This window comes from Petaurus breviceps, unplaced genomic scaffold, assembly GCF_028583685.1.
Source record: "Petaurus breviceps papuanus isolate PSGF00001 unplaced genomic scaffold, PetGlider_PUasm1.0 90823, whole genome shotgun sequence".
Taxonomy (NCBI): domain Eukaryota; kingdom Metazoa; phylum Chordata; class Mammalia; order Diprotodontia; family Petauridae; genus Petaurus; species Petaurus breviceps.
Genome location: NW_027187352.1, coordinates 16,828,822 through 16,849,973, shown reverse-complemented (window position 1 = coordinate 16,849,973; position 21,152 = coordinate 16,828,822). Strand labels below are relative to the sequence as shown.

The 21,152-nt window shown below is 37.6% G+C and overlaps 1 protein-coding gene across 23 annotated transcripts in view; it reads left to right on the top strand.

Moving 5' to 3' along the window:
* DLG2 (discs large MAGUK scaffold protein 2) overlaps nucleotides 1–21,152 on the top strand; it is a 2,470,643-nt gene that overhangs the window by 1,879,353 nt on the left and 570,138 nt on the right. For 22 of the 23 annotated variants that reach the window (XM_069070968.1, XM_069070969.1, XM_069070964.1 and 19 more), the window contains one exon: nucleotides 6,079–6,147. The exons of the other annotated variant lie outside the window; for it this stretch is intronic. In XM_069070968.1, the coding sequence (XP_068927069.1) occupies nucleotides 6,079–6,147 (69 nt within the window). The remainder of the gene's footprint in view (nucleotides 1–6,078; nucleotides 6,148–21,152) is intronic. 23 annotated transcript variants of the gene reach the window in all.

Below are 21,152 nucleotides of genomic sequence, written 5' to 3'. Positions count from 1 at the left end.
GCAAGTGAAAAAAGTTTAAGAAGCCCTGCAATCTAGCCTACCTCCTCATTGAATATCCACCAATCAGGGTTGATTTCAGTTGTTAAGGGAATTCCCCTTTCAAGGATTATTTAAAACTTTCAGGATCTCCATGTTTCTTGTCTTTGGTTTCAGAAAGTAACCACTGGCCATCAATTTATTGATTATTAGCTAGCCTATTTAAAAATTAATTATTATATAACTAGAAACACTGTCTCTTGGGTTTTTGATTTGTCACATAATGAAAGGCAGCATGATGCCTTAGGAAGAACGTTTGACTAGGAATCAGATGACCTCACTTCAAATCCCTGCTTTTAACTGGCTTCATTATCTTGGGTCAGTAGGTCTTAATTTCCACATCAGCCAAATGAGGCATTTGGACTAGATGGCCTCTGAGATCTCTTCCAGCTCAAAAATCTATTATTCTATTTTCAAAAACAGAGCAGGTTAGAACTAGAAGGATCATTTTGTCCCAGCCCATCATTTTTCATGTAAAGAAACTGAGCTTTAGATAGGGGAAGAGGTAAAGACATTTGCCCAAGGGCACACAGCTAGTTACTGGAAAATCTGGTACTGAAAGGCAGGCCTCCTGTTTGAAGACATTTTTCATAATAAAATATATTCTAATCAACCTGCATTTCTTGACCACTTATGAAATATACTGTATGTATCCTTACAACCTGTGCTAAAAACAATGCTTTGGGGTCTCTAGAAGATGCAATAATAAAAGTATCACAATTGAAATTTCATATCGCGGAGCTCTAAATTTACTCCTAAAGAATAATTTTATATACTAAGATAATGGGTTGATTTTGTAGATGGAGTATGAACATGAGACACGTCCTTTTGAAATTGTCATTTTTGTATTTCATGTAATAGATGTCACTGATAATTTTTAAAAGTATAATCTTTCCATACTTTAGATTTGAGTAAAATAGAATTACTAAACATTTCTATTAGTTTATTTTATTAAGTGTTCCTGGAAAATACTGGTGAAACAAATCAGAATTCTGTAGTAATCCATTCAACAGTATTCCAGAACTCCATTGACTCCAGGGCTTCATAAATGAAAGTATTCCCTCCAGTGAGACAGAATTCAATCCACTAATGTCTTGCCTATCCTGTTCACCTCTTGTCCTTAGAGTCCAACAAGCTTGCCATTATGTGGGATGAAAAACCCCATTCAAAATTTTAATCAAAAACGCAGAGATTTCTTAGGATAAAAATAGGAAATGTTATTCTCTTCCTCTGAGAGAAGAGGGAGGTCCTCCCCAAGACAGGTCAAGGAAAGGAGGTGTGTTACAAAAGACAGAGCAAGAATTTATACCCTAACACAGTCAAGCCCCCTCCCCTTGCTGTCCCTTCTCCCATTGGCTGAGAGGCAGGCTCAAATCTTAGCATAAAAATCTGCCCCAATGGAAAATAACAAGGAAACAGGAAATAGACAATTCAAATGTACCTATCCTTATTTGGCAAATGCCAAAGTAAAGTAAAGGCTAAGAGCTTAATGCTGATTGACAGCAAGGGAGAGGGGGAAGAGTCCTGAAGCTAGGAAGGGGGAGGGAGAAAGGTCGACAATAAGGTTGGAAGTTGAAAATTCCTAAAGGGCCTAAAGATGATGTTGCAGTAGTAAAGAAGAGGGTGGGGGGAGGGAGGGGAAAGTAGACGGAACTGACGCCAATTTACAAGACACATTCTGAGAAGTTTTCAAGTTTTCACTCCCCAGACACCATTACATAGGGTCTGTCCAATATGCTGGGAGCCTTCCTTTAGTTTTCCTTCAGTGAACACTATTAAATCAGATGTCTGTTGTGTGCAGAGCACCAGGTGAAGCCTGGGAGCATGGGAAAATGGAGGAGAGAGAAATTTTTAAATAAAACATGGTCTTTGCCCTCATGGATTTTGTTGTTGTAGTTTACTCATTTCACACGTCTGTCCTTTCATGACCCCATTTGAGGTTTTCTTGGCAAAGATACTAGAGTGGTTTGTCATTAGGAAATTGAGGCAAACAGGGTTAAGTGACTTGTCCAGAGTCACACTACTGTCTGAGGCCAGTCAGGAAGATGAGTCTTCCTGACTTCAGTCCTGATGCTCTTTCTGAAGAGGGTCATCATAAAATGATAAGGTATAGGGTTAAGGATGCTCAAGACCCCAAAATACCAACACACTGAATCCTGCCAAATGAATTCGACTGGCGCCTTCTCTCAGCCAAAGAAAAGCAAAGTTTATTAAAAGTTCACCATATTGGGTAGACTCTTAAGGAGCCTCAGTATCTGTAAGGTGTATTGGACAAGGGGGCCAGAATCATCTGACATAGAGCAAGCCTGTTCTAGGTCATTCTATGGCGCTCTCATACCACATGGAGGCAAGATGGGGTCTTATATACAGAAAGGTTGTGGGAGAAACCCCAAAAAGGGTGGTCTAGAGGAGGAGTTTGGGGAGGGTCTTCAGGAGGAGTTAATGAAACGAGGTCAGACTCCAGTGAATAAGTGATTAAGGGTGGGAAGTTGCTGGATGCTACCTGGGGCCAACAGACAATGGTGGACTAGGCTAGTTCAAAGGTGTTATAGTTGATTTGGGTATAGATATTTTGAGAGGACCAAGGGTGGGGTCTAGCTGGATAATGGAGGGCCAAGCTAGTAACAAAGGTCTGGGCATCATGCAAATGCCCTATGTGGGAATATTCAAGGAGAACTCAAGGGGGTTCCCAGAGCCTGTACCTCATCACTTTGCCATCTACCATCCAACTCATGGGTTTATAACCTGGTAAAGGAAGAAGACACAAACATAGAAAATCATTATACAAAATAATACCTGTTCAATGGATTAGAGAGATGTGAAACAAGTTAAGGGAGATGAAAAAGAGATCATCATCAATCATTGATCTCTGCCTGTCAGCTCTGGTTCTCATTTTAGAAAAAGCAAAACATATGTTAGCTAATATGTGGTCCTTACACTAATAGTATATTTTTTACACACATTTATTTTATCCTCAGCAATGAAATCTTTGTGGCATATGTAGTATAATTTTTGAGGGAAGAGCTGAGGTAATAGGGGTAAGTGACTTGCCCAAGGTCACACAGTCAGTAAGTATCAAGTGTCTAAGGGCAGATTAGAACTCAGGTCCTCCTGACTCCAGGGCCAGTGCTCTATTCACTGCACCACCTAGCTTCCCCATGGCATATGTAGCATTAATTAATTAAACTTGTTTAATTAATTATTGTTTTAAGGAAGAAATATCTCATAATGTTTTCCCCTTTAAAGTTACTTTCCATCTTGATCACTGAAACCTAGCAATATATCTTGACGTTTACAGGTTAGATTTCTTTTTTATGGACCATGCCTTGAGCCCAAATCACTCTGACTCTTGACTAAAAATAGGCCCTCTTTCAAGGTTTGTTGGGTCATTGTTTGGGTTCTAAAGACTCAGAGAGAGTGTAAATAGCAGCTGCTCCTTTGGCCAGAAACCCTGAGTGTCTTTCTCTCCCAGACTGATTTTTGGGGGGAGGGGTGGGGGGGGGAGGGCTAGATTAAAGAAGCCATTCTTTTCCCTCATGTTTACCCAGCCTTAATTCTGAATAGGTATTTTTTCAGATAAACTGAGACCTGGGAAAGACTTTAGCTTAACCAAGGTCTCCCTTGGGCCATCTCCCAGGGCCATCTCCAGTCATCCTAATCTATATCTGACCACTGAACCCAAATGGCTCCAGAGGAGAGAGTGAGGCTGGTGACTTTGCACAGCCCTCCCTCACTTAAATCCAATTCACTCACAAGTCATGATATCACCTTCCTGATGTCATGGTCCTCTTCAGGAACAAAGGACCAAACAACAATAACCTTCCATCTACTCTATATATACATTGTATTTCCATATATGTGTATTATTGTCTCTCCCATTAGAATGTAAGTTCCCTGAGAGCAGGGACTGTTTTTCCTTTATCTTTGTATCCTTAGAGCTTAGCACTGTTTGCAGTACATAGTAAGTACTTATAAATTATTACTGATTGATTAACAATACTTAATGTATGACACTAATTATTAATTATAACTGATACAGGCATTCAAACCATAGACACTTACTGACTGCCCACTATAGACAAAGTCCTACTTCAGGTATTGTGGGAGATACAAAATAAGTAAGTGGATATAGTCCCTGCCCTCAAGAGGTTTACAACCTAGCATGTTATCCTGGCAGAACTCAGATGAATGGTCAGAAAATACATACATAGGATTTATTTCTATCCAACAATAAAATAAACTACCTTGTTAATAACAAGGATTTCTATATCACTTTAAAGGTACTTTACATATATTGTAAAGTCTCATATTGATTCTCAGAGTAATCATTGTCAAGTATGTATGACAAGTCATTCATTTTGCCCATTTTACAGATGAAGAAAGAGAGGGTTAGTGTGATTAAGTCACTTGCTCATATTTCAGAGATAGGATTTGAAGCCAGATATGACTTATCTATATCCCAATACCCTATCTTCTTCATTACCCTTCCTGTCTTATAAATTCCCCTTCTATAACAAAGGCTAGGCAACTATTTGTCTACCAGAGACAGTGTAGAAGAGATTTTTTTGACTTTGGATAGGAGAGTGAAAGAAGTGTTTTACAAGCTACTGGTTTGTACTTTTAGCTCACAAACAGTGAAATGTTACCTTGTGATATTATGTGATCTATAGCTTTGTTTTTACCATGCTATAATAAACATTTCCAGTAGTTTCTGCAGAATTCATTTTCTTTAAAGGTCTCTGGCTCTAATGAGACATAACTTCATTCTTCCCACTTTGCCAATCATGTCTCTTCATTGATGCTTTAAAAGATATGTAATTTCATCAATGGAGTGGAAACTCCCTCTACTGACTCAAATTTCAACTTCTGATCATGAGCTTTCCACCAATGGTTCAGCAAATGGTAGAGAAACAGCAATCTATCATTTGGCTTATAGTCAAGTTTTTAAAGTTTTGCAGCAGCTTTTAAAAGCTTTGCATCTCTGGTATCTCTTGTATAGCTAACAATGCCTCAGAGTCACTCTCAATATCCAATAAGGCATTGGAATGTTGTTTTTTAACCCCACAATTTTCTGAATTCCTTATTTTACATGTTTATACATAATTTTCATGCTTAATCTTTCAATGGCATGATCAAATTTGATGCAAAAATTAAGAGAATTATCCAAGAAAATCTTCCATTAAGGTAATTAGGCATCAGCTGACCTGGATGCAAATCCTTGCATCTGAACCTCAATTCCTTCATCTGTGAGATGGTGTTTGGACAACATGCCTTCTAAGGTCCCTTCCATATTGACGTTTATGATCCCACTGTCACTAGTGAAATGAGAAGAGTGAAACTATATTTGGTTAATTGCACAGTTGGTGGTACTTGTTACAGCATCATTTTAAGTTATTTTTCAATCATGTCTGACTCTTCATGTCCCTATTGATGGTTTTCTTGGCAAAGCTACTAGAGTGGTTTGCCATTTCTTTTTCTAGTTCACTTTGCAGATGGGGAAACTGAGACAAACAGGGCTAACTGACTTGCCCAGGGTCACACAGTTAAGTAAGTGTCTGAGGTCAGATTTGAACTCGGGTCCTTCTGACTCCAGGCCTGGTGCTCTATCAGCTGTGCCACCTAGCTGCACCTGCAGCATCACAGACAGAGTTTAGAAACATGGGTTGGAGACCCAACTCTGATGCTTACTAGCTTTGTGATTTTGGTCAATTATCTTCCCCTCCTGGGGCCTCCATCAATAAAATGGGGAAATGGCTCTCTGGGGTCCTTTCTAGCTTTAAATTTATGTCCCTGTGATCTGTAAAATTGGGCTAATAATGCTTGCACTACCCACTTCACAGGGTTTATGTGAGGAAAGTGTTTTATAAACCTTAAAACACTCTGTAACCCTTAAAACATCCTAGAGAAATATCAGTGGGTATTTCCTTATGTAAAGTTCTCCCCATTTCATATATGGTAATAGCAGAAAGTAATAGAATGTGTGAAGAAGCTTTAGTCAGATTTTTTTTTGTGGGTTTCACCCTCCTTTCTTTTTCCATACAGTCATTCTCAGCACAGCACCACGACTCGTCAGCCCTCAATGACTCTGCAGCGAGCCATCTCCCTGGAGGGGTAAGCAAAGCATTCCAGAGCTCCCATTCTGAGGGAACTCCACAATACTGAGCACAGCAGGGCTACTCAGATGAAGAGCAGACAGACACATCTTGTGAGGGGTTGATGCTCAGATGTAAATACTACTCACAAACCCAAGGGCAAACTTTAAACAATTTAAAATTAGTAGTGGTGAATCCTCTTATTAATACACCCACAACTGTCTGATGTGTTTGAAATGAATATTCCATCTTTGAATGGACCCATCCCAAAAGGGCTAGATAGTTAGTTATTTCTGGCAGAAACCAAAAGTAGGACGGGCTTCCTCAAGACGTAGTTAACTACCCATCACTATTCATTGTTGGTGGAGTTGTGAACTGATCCATCCTTTTTTGGAGAGCAATCTGGAAATATGCCCAAAAAGCGCAGGTGACATATTGTCAAAGATGTGACCAAAGACTTTGTTTTCAGGTATGGGTTGGGTTAGATGACCTTTAAAGTCACCTTCCAACTTCTGAGATTGTGGTATTTTAAAATTCTGTGATTCTAGGTTTGACTAGAATCAATTAAGCAAATATTTATTACATTCCTGTTGTATTCCAGTTACTGTGTTAGAAACTGGGGGTGCAGAGATAAAAATGAAATCATTCCTGCCTTCAAGGAGCTTATATTCTACTAGGGCAGCTGTTTTTAATCTTAACCTGGGGTTTAAAAAGATTTGAAAACTGTATCAATATAATTGTTTTTTCTCTGTGGTCTTTTATTTTTTATTTTGTGCACTGAAGAACATTATTTTGAGGAGAGGTCTGTAGGCTTTACCAGACTGCCAGAGGGGATCATGACCCCAAAATATTCAGGAACCCCTGCACTAGGGAGGTGCAACATCTAAAAAATAAGTATTGTACAAGGAATATCCAGGAGAGAATGAACATTAAATAATGGAAAAATTGTGGAAGGTTTCACAGAATACATGGCAGCTGAGTTGAACCCTGAAGCAAGGTGAGGAGTCTTAGAGGCAAAAATAAAGAAGGAGTACATGCTGGACACGAGATACAAATTGTACAGAGGTAGGGAAATGGGAAATGGAGTGTGGAATTAACAAAACAATTGCAAGTTCCATTTGACTGGAATGTGAAAAGGGAGATAAAATTATATTAGGCTAAAAAGTTATCTTGAAGTCAGCCTGTAGAGGCCTTAAAGGCCAAGCTAAAAGTTCTATATATTATCCCAGAGTTGGCAGGGAGCCACTGGAGATTTTTGAGTAGGAAAATGGCATAATCAGTCCTGTGATTTAGGAGTGGTATCATGACATAGTGGATAGGCTGCTGGACTGGGAGACAAGAAGACCTGAGTTTAAATCCATACATACGTGCGCACACATACACATGTGGTGTATCTATGTATGTATACACATATATGTATGTATATATGTATTTGAGATTATTTTGGCAGTTATATAGAGGATGGAATGCCAAAACAAAACAAGCAGACCAAACAGGAGGCTATTACAAGAATATATATGAGAGGTGATGAGGGCAGTGGCTAAAGTGTCTTGAGACATTTACTATTAGCATAACCTGGCTAAGTCGCTTAACCTCTGTCTTCCTCAATTTCCTCAACTGCAAAATATTGATCATAAGAATAGTGCCTACCCCACAGGGTTGCAATGAGGTTAAATAAGATACTATTAGTGAGTAACTTAGCAAACTTTAAAGTGATATATAAATACTAGCTCTTATTATTTTTAAGGAAGAAGACACAGGAGATGTTATGGTACAAAAATTTGGCAAGACTTGACAACTAATTGTATAGAGGTAGTCAAGAATAGCTCCAAGGTTGTAAACCTGGATGTCTAAAAGGATGGTTATATCCTCAATGGAAATAACAAAGTATAAGGGAAATGTAAGTTTAGAGGAACCTAATTGGTTGCCATATATATATATATATATATATATATATACATACATACATATATTTGGATAGATTACATTTTAGATATCAGTGAGATATCAAGGAAAAATATTCAGCTCTAAATCATTATTGCTTGACTATATATACACATATCTGTGTGTATATATACATATATATGTAAGTGTGTATGTATTTTTTGTATGTATATGAAAAGATCTGGGTGCTGCTTACTTGGAAAGATAATTATATCCATGAAAATGTAGGCAATTTCCAAGAGATCAAATGTAGAGAGTGAAGAAAGGGGATCCTAGGACAGAGTTGTCATAAGTAAAACCCATGCTAAGGGGAAAGGAAATCAGTGATTATCCAACAAGGGGGAAAGGGAGCAAGGGAAGACTTACTGGTAGGAGGAATATAAGAAGTGATCAGTTTCACAGAAGTCAAGGTAGGAGTCCAGAAGGAGGTTTGTGACAATATCAAAGATAGCAGAGAAGTCAAGGAGAATGAAAACTGACCAAAAACACAAAAACAAAAACAAAAGCCTATTGGAGTCATCAGTTAAGAGAGTATTCATAATCTTGAAGAGAGAAGTTTTTGTTGAGTGCTGGGATTGGAAAGTAGAAAGGATTGGGAAGTTCATAGGTAATGAGGAAATGGTGGTATCGAATGTAGACAGTTATTTCTGGGAGCTTAGAAAGGGGAAAAAAGATATAAGGTAGTATTTGAAGAAATAGCAAAGTCAAATGAAGATTTCTGTAAAGATTAAGGTAAATCTGAACATTTTGAAGGCAAAGCAAGGTTGAAAATGAGAGACCATGAATGATGGGGTTCCCTTCTGGAAGATGTGGAATGGCATGGGATAGGATTAAGTATGCAAGATAGAGGGCAAGTAAAGTAAATGTTGGAAGTGATCCAAGATTGCCATGACTTAGAGAATGGTAGAACAAAGGGGCAAAGGAATCAAGGGTGGAAGATAGTGTTTTTATTATGTAGTCAAGATATTGAGAAAGGAAAGGAAAGCCAGTTGAACTGGGACAATAGAGAAGGAAGGATGAACTGAAGGTTGAGGTTAAGAATAGGTTTTATGGGAGTGAGGCAGAGGAGGAGATAGAAAGTTAGGAGATTATGGTCAGAGATGATCATTGCAAAGTTCAACATTATGAAGTTAAACAGCTATAGGTAATTGTCAGGTGTATGGCATTCCTGGAAGTAGCCTGAGATAAGGCAAAGCTATAGATGTAGAAGATGAAGAAGTTGGTGAACTGAGAGACCTGGATGTTTGAGGATTTATAAGAAGATATGTTAGATAGATAGATAGATAGATAGATAGATAGATAGATAGATAGATAGATAGATAGATAGATAGATAGATAGATAGACAGACAGAGACAGAAAGAGACAGACAGACAGACAGATGGATGGATGGACAGACAGACAAATAGATGATAGACAGATGAGATAGATAGATAGATAGATAGATAGATAGATAGATAGATAGATAGATAGATAGATAGATAGATATAGATAGATAGATAGATGTGGTGTTGTCATTCAGTCATGTCTGACTCTATGTCATACCTTGGACTTTGTCCATGGGATTTTCTTGACCTTGCTACCCTTATATTGATATACCCAAGTATAAAGGAATGGAGTTAGTTTCAAGAGAGTCTGAACCAGGTAGTCATTTCCTTGAGAAAGAGCTACAGAAATGGAGAGGAAAGGAGTAACCTGGAGGCCAGTAGATAATGGTACAAGGATCTAAACCAGATGGTATACAATGATGGAGTGAACTTCAAAGGAGGGGTGGATGTTGACTAATAGAGGAAGGCTCTGAGAAATAGCAATGGGGATGAAGGAACATAAGAAATCCTATTCTTATCCCATTGTGTCAGGGAACATGAGAAAAAGGGCAACAAGATGATGAGGATAGTCAAGAATGGAGTTTCCAGACTAAATGACTGTTAAAAGTCCCTTCCAACTCAACGATTCTATAATGTCCTGTTGAATTTCCATTAAGTATGGAGTTTTTGTACATGAAGTAGGGGGAAAGTAAAGAGCTAGAAAATTATAATTTGAGGGTTGTGTAAACAGATATGAGGGAAAAGGGAGAGCCAAAGGGAAGAAAAGGGGAAGTTAAAGGGAGGAAAGACAAGGGAGGAAAAGGGAGGAGAAATGAGTTGTTATTATTACAGTTCTAAAAGTTCTAAAAATTTTCATACAGGGATGGCTAGGTGGCACAGTGAATAGAGCACCAGCCCTACAGTCAAGAGGATCTGAGTTCAAATCCAGCCTCAGACACTTAACACTTACTAGCCATGTGACCTTGGGCAAGTCACTTAACCCCAATTGCCCTGCCTTCCCCCCTGCAAAAAAATTAAAAAATAAATTTTTATACAGAAAAAAAAATATTTTTTCTTACTTTAAAGCATCTAAATTAGGAAAAGCAAAAAGAAAATTGTTGGTACTGATGAGATGGCACATAGAGCTCTTTGTAATTGATGCAAACAAAAGCATGGAAGAAGCTTAATAAGTCTTCTGTTTTACTTTATCTGACTTCTTTTATCAGATACTTGTAAAAATTTCATAATTTTTTAGAACTCTTGTGGAATCAATACATATGCACACACATATACGCATGTATATCTTATAATATTTTATTCATCAGGCCCAAGGGTTCCCTTTGAATAAGATTTTAGTAAAGTACAAGATTTATATTCATTTTCTACTGGGGGGTAGAAGGATCACTTAATTAAAAAGAAAAATAAAAGACCATTTGTTTTAAAGTTAGCAAAGTTTAAGAAAATATTTCATGACTGATTATAACAAGTTGGAGTCCTTTGGAGTAGCACATTCCAATTTAACAAGTGCAGTCCTCATTGGTGGAGTGAATCGAAGTCATCATCTGAGTTCATTCCACTTACTGGGAATTAATATTTACATGAAAATAGAAGGACAAATCCTGTGGAGATCTCATTCAGATCCCAATTAAATCTACCACTAAACAGTGGAACTCTTTTTCTGTGTGTTGACTGAGAATCAAGACAAAACTATGTTCATGTTCCACTTCTGGCTCTTATTAGTTATATGACAAAGAGTAAGTCACTTAACCTCTCTGGGTCTCATTTTTCTTATCTGTAAAATGGTACTAAAGATACAAGATTAGGAAATAGAATCAGGATTGTCATTGGAAAAAAAAGTATCTGTCTATCTATGTGTGTGTATGTATATATGTGCATGTTTGTATATATGTATGTGCCCATATACATATGTATTTAATCTCTTAAATATATTATATATTTAATGCATATTCAATATAGGTATTTATATGTATTTAACAACAATAAGTACACCGACGTGACATGTATGTGATCACTTAAAAGTGCACTGACTTTAGGGATTATATATTTACACACATATGTACATATACATATGCATGTAGGTATATGTGTGTACATATAAAATATGTGGTAGAGATCAAAATTAAATTTTTCATAATGGCCTCCATTCATTTTCAGTGTTGATCCTTCTAATCTAAAAAAGTCATAATGAAGGTGAAGAGGGTTGGGGAAAAGTAGACAAAAAGTCATTCTGTATAATTTGGGAACACTAGTGGTATTGGAATTGTTTAGAGATACAGGCTGATTTAAGAGCTCTTTCCCAGGATATCATTCTAATTACTAAGGAATCATCATCATCATTAATAAATATGAATAACATGCCTACTAAATGCCAGGCTCTGTGCTAAGCATTGAGGATATGAAAAACAAAAAACAATTACAGTCCCTGCCCTCAAAGAGATTGGTGGAGGGATGCTGTTAGATGCTCTTTCTCATTGCCTTTTCTTCCAATAACCTCCCATCTTTCTAGAATTTCTCAAGCCTATTCCTCAGTTCTCCTTGAGGACTAGAATAAAAAAATAATTTAAATAGCTTTTTAGATTCCAAGTAATTGAATTTAAATTTCAGCAGCCAGGTCCTGTTGGAAATAACCAAAAACTTCTCCATGGTAAACAGGATTAAAAACTGAAAACAGGCTATAGGATTGCCAGACTTGAATAACACTAAAAACAGGATATACAGCCACTTAAACCTTAGAGGCAGTATGATTTTGTGAAGAGACTGAGAACCAAGGGAAAACCAGGTTCATGTTCCACTTCTGGCACTTAGTTATGTGACAAAGATCAAGTTATTTAACCTCTCTGGGTCTCATTTTTCTTATCTGTAAAATGGGCATAAAAATCTTTCAAGGTTCAAGGGTTTGTGTGTAAAGTGCTTTGCCAACCATAAAAAAAATGATTTTAAAAAAATAATTATTTGTTTGGGTTGACTTAGGTGAGATTTTTGTATGGAATTATAAACTCACAAAATGATAAAATTGAAATGAATACTGAAACATAAACACAAAGTGTTAGAACTCAAAGAACTTCGGAGAATAACTAGTCCCGAGGGCCAGAGGAATATAGGCGAAGTAATTCTGAATTTGGAGTCAGAAAACCATTGGCTCATATGGCGTTTCAGTATTAGACATGTGTTACATGGACTTTAATACATGTCGGTGTATTGGTTATGTTATCCTGGGCAAGCTATTTAACATTTAATTTCCTTATTTATAGAAGGGCAATAAGAACGCCATGGGTATTGGATAGACTGCTGGGCCTGGAGTCAGGAAGATTCATCTTCCAGGGTTCAAATATGGCCTCATGCACTTTCTAGTTGTGTGACCCTGGGCAAGTCACTTAACTCTGTTCACCTCAGTTTCTCATCTGTAAAATGAGCCGGAGAAGGAAATGTCAAAACACTCCAGTATCTTTGCCAAGAAAACCCCAAATGGGGTCATGAAGAGTCAAACACAACTGAAAAAAAAAAAAGATAAGAATACTATCACCAATAATAATAGCTGGCATTCATATTTCTTTTTAAGACTTGCAAAGCACGTTATGAAAATTATCTGACTTTAACCTCACAACAAGCCAGGGATTCAACCCCATTTTACAGATGGGGAACTAGAGGCAGGCAAATATTAAATGACTTACCAGAGATTGTATTTCAACTCAGGTGTTCCTGTCTCTAGGCCCAGCACTCTAACGAGTTCACCACTTGGTTGCCTTTAATGATACTTGTACTTGCAGAGAAAGAAAATGAAGTGCTACCATTACTATTAGTTCAAACCCCTCATTCTATAAATGAGGAAATTGAGGCCTAGAACAGAGGAGAAGTGATTTCTTTCAAAGTCACCCAGCCTTTTAAACTGAAGATCCATGACCAAAACCCAGATCTCCTGATTCACAGATTAGTGGCCTTCAATTTCTTCAAAATGTATTTATTTACTCTTTCTCTCTTTTTCTTTTATAAGGAAATATTTGTGTTTGTGAGAATTTACCAAATTTAGAATAACCAAAAAAAGAACAAAATTTTAAAAGCATTTATTATTAATCACCTATTGTGTGTTTAAGAAGTATGAGAGTGATGTGCAGTTGATATTGTAGAATCACAGATATAGAGTAAGCTCTATATATAATAGGCCATCTAATCCACCTCTTCCATTTGCAGGTGAGGACACTGCCCTAAAGTGACCAGCATCTAGGAAGTAGCAGAGCCAAGATTTGAACCCTGGTCCTCTGATTCCAAATCGAAAACTTTCCATGACACCCTTCTGCCTTCCTTTAGAATTAGCTTCCTGACTTGATTGAGTTTATAATCTCATAAGGGAGTAAGGCATATGTACACATAACTCCAGTGCAAAATGTGCTCTGAGTCCACAGGACAGGTATTCTTCCCCTTAGGTTAAAACTAACTCTTTCAGATCAAGTGATCTCAGCTGCTTTGGGAAGCAGATCTTGCTTCAGAAGCCTGCTTCTGCTTGGACAATGTCAAAGAAAAGGTCAGATGTGGAGAACACACTTGTAATACTTGCTATTGCAGTGGCTAACGCTGGTGGCTCTCTTGAGCTCCACAGTTCTGAGATATAGTAGGCTAAGTCACCAAGTGACTTAACTGAGTTCATCATTTACATGGGAGGAAGAAGTCACCAAACTGGGGGTGGGTTAGGAGGACTGGGGTTGTGGGTTTGAACACAATCAAGTCAGAAACAGAGCAGGTCAACACTCTCTAGTCCGTTCAAGTGCAACCAGCCTATTAAAAGGCACTCTATCTCTGGCCTAGATGAGACAGGGAAACCAAAGTTTAAAAAAAAAATGTTACATTGGAAAGAATACTGGATTCCTTTTTTGGGAGAGGGCATGGATGAAAGAAACATTTATAAGGAAGGAAGGAAGGAAGGAAGGAGGGAAGGAAGGAAGGAAGGAAGGAAGGAAGGAAGGAAGGAAATAAGCATTCATTAATTACCCACTATATGCTAGTAACAGTTCTAAGTATTTTACAAATACTATCTCATTCATTCTCACAAAAAATCCCGTAATATAGGTGCTTTTTTGATTCCCATATTACCGTGTTTCCCTGATAATAAGACACTGTCTTATTATTTTTTTTTTGGACAGAAAAACACCAGAGGGCTTATTTTCAGGGGAGGGCTTATTTTAATGAACATTGACAGCAATTTTAATAAACAGGTAAATGTGAACAAAAAAATGTACCTTTATTCAATAAGCAAATCACTGGGGAAGAACAGGATGACACGCTCACTGCTGCAGCTCTGATTGGATGCAGCTCGGAGCGCGGCGTGCGTTTCACCTGGGGGGGGACGGTGCATACAGAGGGTACCGTAATGTAGCATAGGGGATCACCTTCATATACAGTAGCAATCTCAATAGGGCTTATTTTCGGGGGAGGGCTTATTTTAGAGGAATCTTACACAGTAAGGGGAGGGCTTATTTTCGGGATAGGTCTTATTATCAGGGAAACACGGTACATTTGAGGAGACTGAGACAAGGATTAAGTGACTTGCCCAGGGTCATACCACTAGTACGTAAATATCAGAAGCCAAATTCGACTTCAAGTCTTCCTGACTCCAGACCCAGTGCTCTGTTCTATCCACAGTGTCACCTAGTTGCCTGTCACTGAGTCTTATCTTTGCCACTTATTTCCTGTGTGACTTTGTGCAAGTCTCTTGCCATCTCTGAATTTCATTTTCCTCACCTATCAAATGAAGGATTTGGAATAGATGATTCCTTAATTTCCCTCCTAGTGCTAAATCCTGTGGTCTCTAACTATCCCATTAGCACCCTTGCTTCAAATTGTCTGCAGTTGGTCTGTGCTAAACAGAATGTGTGCTATATAAACAAAGGTGGCTAGAATTGAGAGAGAAGTGCCATCTGCGCCCAGCTGACCAAAGGTGATAGAAATCAGGCTCTATTTATTAAGCCCTTTCAACCAGAGGCCAGAAGACTCAACTGGGTACAGTGTTTCTCCTCCTGCCTTCCAGGTAGAGCCCTAATACAGCATGTAATCATTGCTACTGAACACATTGTGAGGGAGTCATTTTTCTTTGTATGTAGAAGAATGGCTCTTTAACAGAACCCCCATTACCACATTACACTGCTGAGTGCACAGAAGCCGTCAGCTGACAGCTAAAATGTGTTATTTTAATCTCTGCTTCCTAGTGCTTTTGTGACCAGGCAGCTACTTAGAAATAAAGGGAGTTTAAGATAACACATTTAGAACAATAGATTTCCTACTTAAGTTGTGTTTATAGGACATAACACTCAATTCAGTTCAACAAACACTGATTAAGATGGACAGTAAGATGGCCTAGTGTATAGAATGTTGGACTTGGAGTCAGGAAGAGTGGAGTATCAGTTCTGCCTCAGACATTTACTAGCTGTGTGACCTGCCCCAGGTGCCTTAACTTTTCTTAGTCTGTGCTTCCTCATCTATAAAATGGGTATAGTAATTGCATCTACCTCACAGGCTTGTTGTAAGAATCAAATGAAATAATAAATGTAGGGGCAATTAGGTGGTGAATTATCCTGGAGTCAGGAAGACCTGAGTTCATATCCAGCCTCAGACATTTGACACTAGCTGTGTGACCTTGGGCAAGTCACTTACCCCCAATTGCCTTGCCTTCCCCCCTCCAAAAGAAAGTTTAAAAATAAAAAATAATAATAATAAATATAAAGTATATAGCTTCAGCAAGAAGCCTTTTCTCTGTTACTTATTTCCTATTTAACTTGGAGATAGCATGCTTTGTATGCATTTGTTTGTATGTTGTCTCCCATGGCAGGTTATAAATTCTTTGAAGACCTGAACTACCTTTTTCCTCTTTTTGTATCCTCAGCACTTGGCACAATGCCTGGTACTTATTAGACACTTTATAAATTACTGATTGGTCAATTTCCGACTTCTTAATCCCTCTAAATTGTAAGCTCCTTGAAGACAAGGACTGTATTTGGCCTCTTTTTATATCCCTAGTGTTTAACATAGTGCCTGGCAAACAGTAAGTGCTTAATAAATGTTTATTGTTTGATTGAAATGATGCCCAGTTTGTCATATATAGGTTTACATACACACATATATGTATATACATGTATGTATGTATACGCACATATATAAATCTTCTTTGTACATAATTGTTTCGTATTGTCTCCCACATTAGATTGTGAACATTTTAAGATCAGGGATTGTCTTTTGGCTTTCTTTCTATTCTCAGCACTTAGCATCATGTGTGGCACACCAGGTAGGTACTTAATAAATGCTACCTGCTTGATTGAGTTTTTAAAATATTTTGCAGACCTTATATAAAAGCTAGCTGTTTTGGTGGTGACGTATTATATACTAAAACTATACTTGTGGCACATTATACTAAAACAAGAAAAGAAAAAAAGGGGTTTTTTTTAGAGATTTGGTAGGATAATGAGTCAAATGTAATATAATAAAACTTTGATTATTTGATATTGGGGATGGACAAAATTTAATAGAGAGGAATGTAAAACCCTATACTTTAATTTAAAAAATCAACTGTACAAATATAATGTGCAAAAGGCAATGCTAGACAAGTCTTGGAGAAAGGGAAGCTCCATGGGTTTTAATGGACTGACCATGGATATGAGCCAATAGTGTTTCAAAGACCAAAAAACTCATTTAAATCTAGGCTACATTTTAATAAATTCAGTGTCCCCAATAAGGAAAGTGATATGCCCTGGTTAAGCAGCATCTAGAGAATGAGATTCTTTCCTGAGTGCCACATTCACTAGGGTTAATGCATTCATAGGAGGACAACCAGCAAGGGGGTGGTGCTGAAGTCTATGCCATATAAGAATTGAAGGAACTGATGCTTTTTAAATTGCCAAAGGGAAGATTTGGACATGGGAGAGGGAGTTGAAATTAAGATCTTTGTTCATGTGTTTGAAGGATTATTAATGAAACAGGCATTCAACTGTTTCTACTCAGAATAAAAGGGCAAAACTTCCAGAATAGATGATTTTAGCTCATTATAAAGGAAAAAAAAATCTAATAGTTAAACCTATCCAAAAGTGAGATGGACTGCCTCAGGAGATAAGGGATCCTCTTTCACTGTAGGTCTTTAAATAAATATATGTACTGTGGAGAACATTCCATTTTAGGCATGCATTGGACTGAATGATGTCTGAGGTCATCCCCTCCAGCTCTGAGATTCTGGGATTTTTTTGTCACCTTCAGCAAGTAATTTCATTTCCTTAGGCCTCTGTTTCCCTATCTATAAAATGAAATGCTCTGTCTAGGTTCCTTTAAACTATAATGTTGCATGATTCACTTTTATTCTAAGTATAAATTTATCAGGCATCCAGCTAGTTCAATCTAACTAGACAATTCATTCTTCCCTTTGGATTTCTACTTTCTATATTTCAATTATCTTTCACAATGCTTTGCAAATTATTTTAGCTATTCTCATTATTGTCCTTTCTTCCTGTGGAAAACTTTTACCTTCCTTTGGGGTTAACTCCACATTTTCCATAGCATCTAGCAAACTGAGTAGGCACTCAATAAACATTTGTTTCATGGTTGAATGAATTAATGATTGGCTTTTCCAATTGGGCCATCTGTGTGGATCAGTTCAATGTAATTATTGCCAAATGTCCACTGACCTCCTCTGTTTTTATAGTGCTTAGTAAGAGAGCAGACTGTGGTATAATGGAAAGAACATAGGGAACTACAGCAATCTGAGAGACATTCTTGAACCTAGAAAGTTCTGGACAGGTCAGGCAGGCAGGGTTCTGGTTTTGTCTGAAACTTGACAATTAGCAAGAGTTCTTAACTTTTTGTATATTTTTGACCCCTTTGTCGGTGAAGCCTATGGTACCCTTCCCAAAGTAATTTTAATGAATAAAATAACATACATAGGATTACAAGGCAAACCAATGACATTGAAATATAGTTATCATTTTTTTTTAAGTTCACAAATCCTAGGTTACTATTCCTTGCTATAGATCATGTCCCATCTCCTCTGGGAGTTTGAGAAAAGACTCAAAATATTTTCCATCCCCAAGACCAATACGAAATTGGATTCTCTCCTCTTTTTTCCCTTTCCTTATTTGAAGGGCTGGAATTGGAGAGTATACCCCAGCCCTGTTATAGTCCTCCCATAAGATGATTGCCGCCTGATTGTGACCTCTGTTATTTAGCTAACTGATAGCTACCTTAAATTAATTTGGTTGGTCCAATATGGTGGAGGTCTGTTGTTCTAATAAATGGAACTGGTTTATTGGATCACACCTTGGTAAATTAGCACCTTCAATTAAAGCACTATATGAATGTCTTTACATTCATATAGTGCTTTAAAGTTTTGAAAAGCTATATACATATATGAGCTCATTTGGTCCTCACAGTGATTTTGTGAGGTAAGTGCTATGGACTTATCTTGGTTTTACAAATGAAGAAACTAGAGTTCAGAGAGCTTAGGCTATCTGCCTATGTAACACTATGAGGAAGGATCAGAGAGAGGAGATGTACCCATGTTCTTGAGTCTAAATATAGCATTCATGCAGTACTATCTCTCTATTTAAACCATTCACTAAAACTTACATGAAAAACGTGTTTCCAGTTAAATGAGTTACTTTAGGAAACTAATTAGGGAAATGCAAGTTCCAAGGGAATCTGCCCAATCTGAAGTATCAGGTACAGTTCTGGGTTCCTTATTTTGAGAAAGGCATTAATAACCTGGCGAGTGTCCAGACGAGAACAAGCCATTTGATGAAGGTCCTTGAGATCATTTCATGTTAAGATTTGTTGGAGTAACTAAGCATATTTAGCCTTAAGAAAAGATTCAAGACTGAGCATAATCAGAAGAACATTGTACATGATAACAGAAATATTGTTAATCATGAACAACTGTGAAAGACTTAGCTACTCAGATCAATGCAATGATTCAAGACAATTTCAAAGGACTTGTGATGAAAAATGCTATCCACCTCTATGGAGAGAGCTGAGGAAGTCTTGAATATAGATTTTTTTAAATTTATTTTTGTTTTTTTGGTGGGGGGAAGGCAGTGTAATTGGGATTAAGTGACTTGCCCAAGGTCACACAGCTAGTAAGTGTTTAGTGTCTGAGGCCGAATTTGAACTCAGGTCCTCCTGACTCCAGGCCCAGTGCTCTACCACTGTACCACCTAGCCACCCCATTGAGTGTAGATTTAAGTATATTGTTTCTTGCTTTCTTCATTTTTCTTGCTTTTTTGTATCATGGCTAATATAGAAATGTGTTTTGCATGACTTCAACATGTATAATGGGTATCATATTACTTGCCTTCTCAGTGGGCAAAAGAAGGGCTGTTAGGAATGAGAGAATTTGGAACTCAAAAATGAATGTCAAAAATAAATTTGAATAAGCAAATAAAAAGAAATTTTCAAAAGAAAGTTCAAGGCAGGGGATATGATTTCTCTATTCAAGTATTTGAAGAAATGTTATATAGAAAAGATATTAGATTTGTGTCTGGCAATAGAAGGAATAAACAGGAACAATATGAGGAAGCTGCAAAGAAACTAAATTTGGAATTAATGGGGGAATAGCATGGGAACTTTTACTAATAAGTAGAGTTCTTCAGACAGATTCAAGAGGTAGTAAGCATCCATAAATGGAGTTCTTCAAGCAAAAGCTGATGACTATTTGCTGAGTCAACATTCTAAATATGAGAGGATTCTTGTAAATGACCTCTGGGTTTCCTTTCTGAGATTCTATAATTCTCTGATTCTAGGAAACCCACTCATTCAGATGCATAAGGCACTATAATTGGTATCAGAAAGACCTGGCTTCAGATACTGCTTTACATATCTTCTAGTTACATAACCCTAGAGAAATCATTTTATCCCTTTGTAGCTTGATTTCTTCATCTATAAAACTTGGGTGGAGTGTTAGTGTCCAATGTTCCTTTTGTCTCAAAATTTATGATCTATAATTTTTGATACCTATCTTTCTTTTGTTACATTTCCCCCTATATTTGCTAGAGGTATTTTTGTCACATCCAAAGAAAGATAAGAGTCAGTTAATAAATATTTAGTAAGCACTTACTATATGTCAGGCATTGTGCTAAGTAGTGGGGATACAAAAAGAGACAAAAGATAGTCCCTGCCCTCAAGAAGCTGATAATCTAATGGGGGAGACAATCAAATGAATATATGCAAGCAAGCTATATGTAGGATAAACAGGAAATAATTAAGAAGGGAAGGCACTAGAATTAAGAGAGGCTGGGAAAGACTTGCTGTAGAAGATGGGATTTTAGCCGGACTGTAATTCAGAAAAGGATGGAGATCAAGAGGGAGAACATTCCAGGCATAGGGCACAGCCAGTGAAAATACTGAGCGATGAGTGTCTTGTTCATGGAACAGCAGAAGAGTCCAGTGTCATCAAACTGAAGAGTGCTTGGGAGGGAGGAAGGTGTAAGAAGACTGGAAAGGTGGGAGCAAGCAAGATTATGAAGGGCTCTGGATGCCAAATAGAGGATTTTGCCTTTGATTCTAGAGAGATCCACTGGGGTTTTTTGGGTAGAGGGGTGACATGGTCAGACCTATGGTTTAGAAAAATCCCTCGGGTGGCTTTGATGAAGGATGAAATGGATCTTAAGAGAAGAATATGATATGAACTATCACAATGAATTTCAAGTAATTCTCAGAGGGTGGTTATTGGCTTCTGTATTTTGTTTAAAAAGCAGGTTTGAGTAAAAGAGAAAAATGGTACAGAGAGGAGCA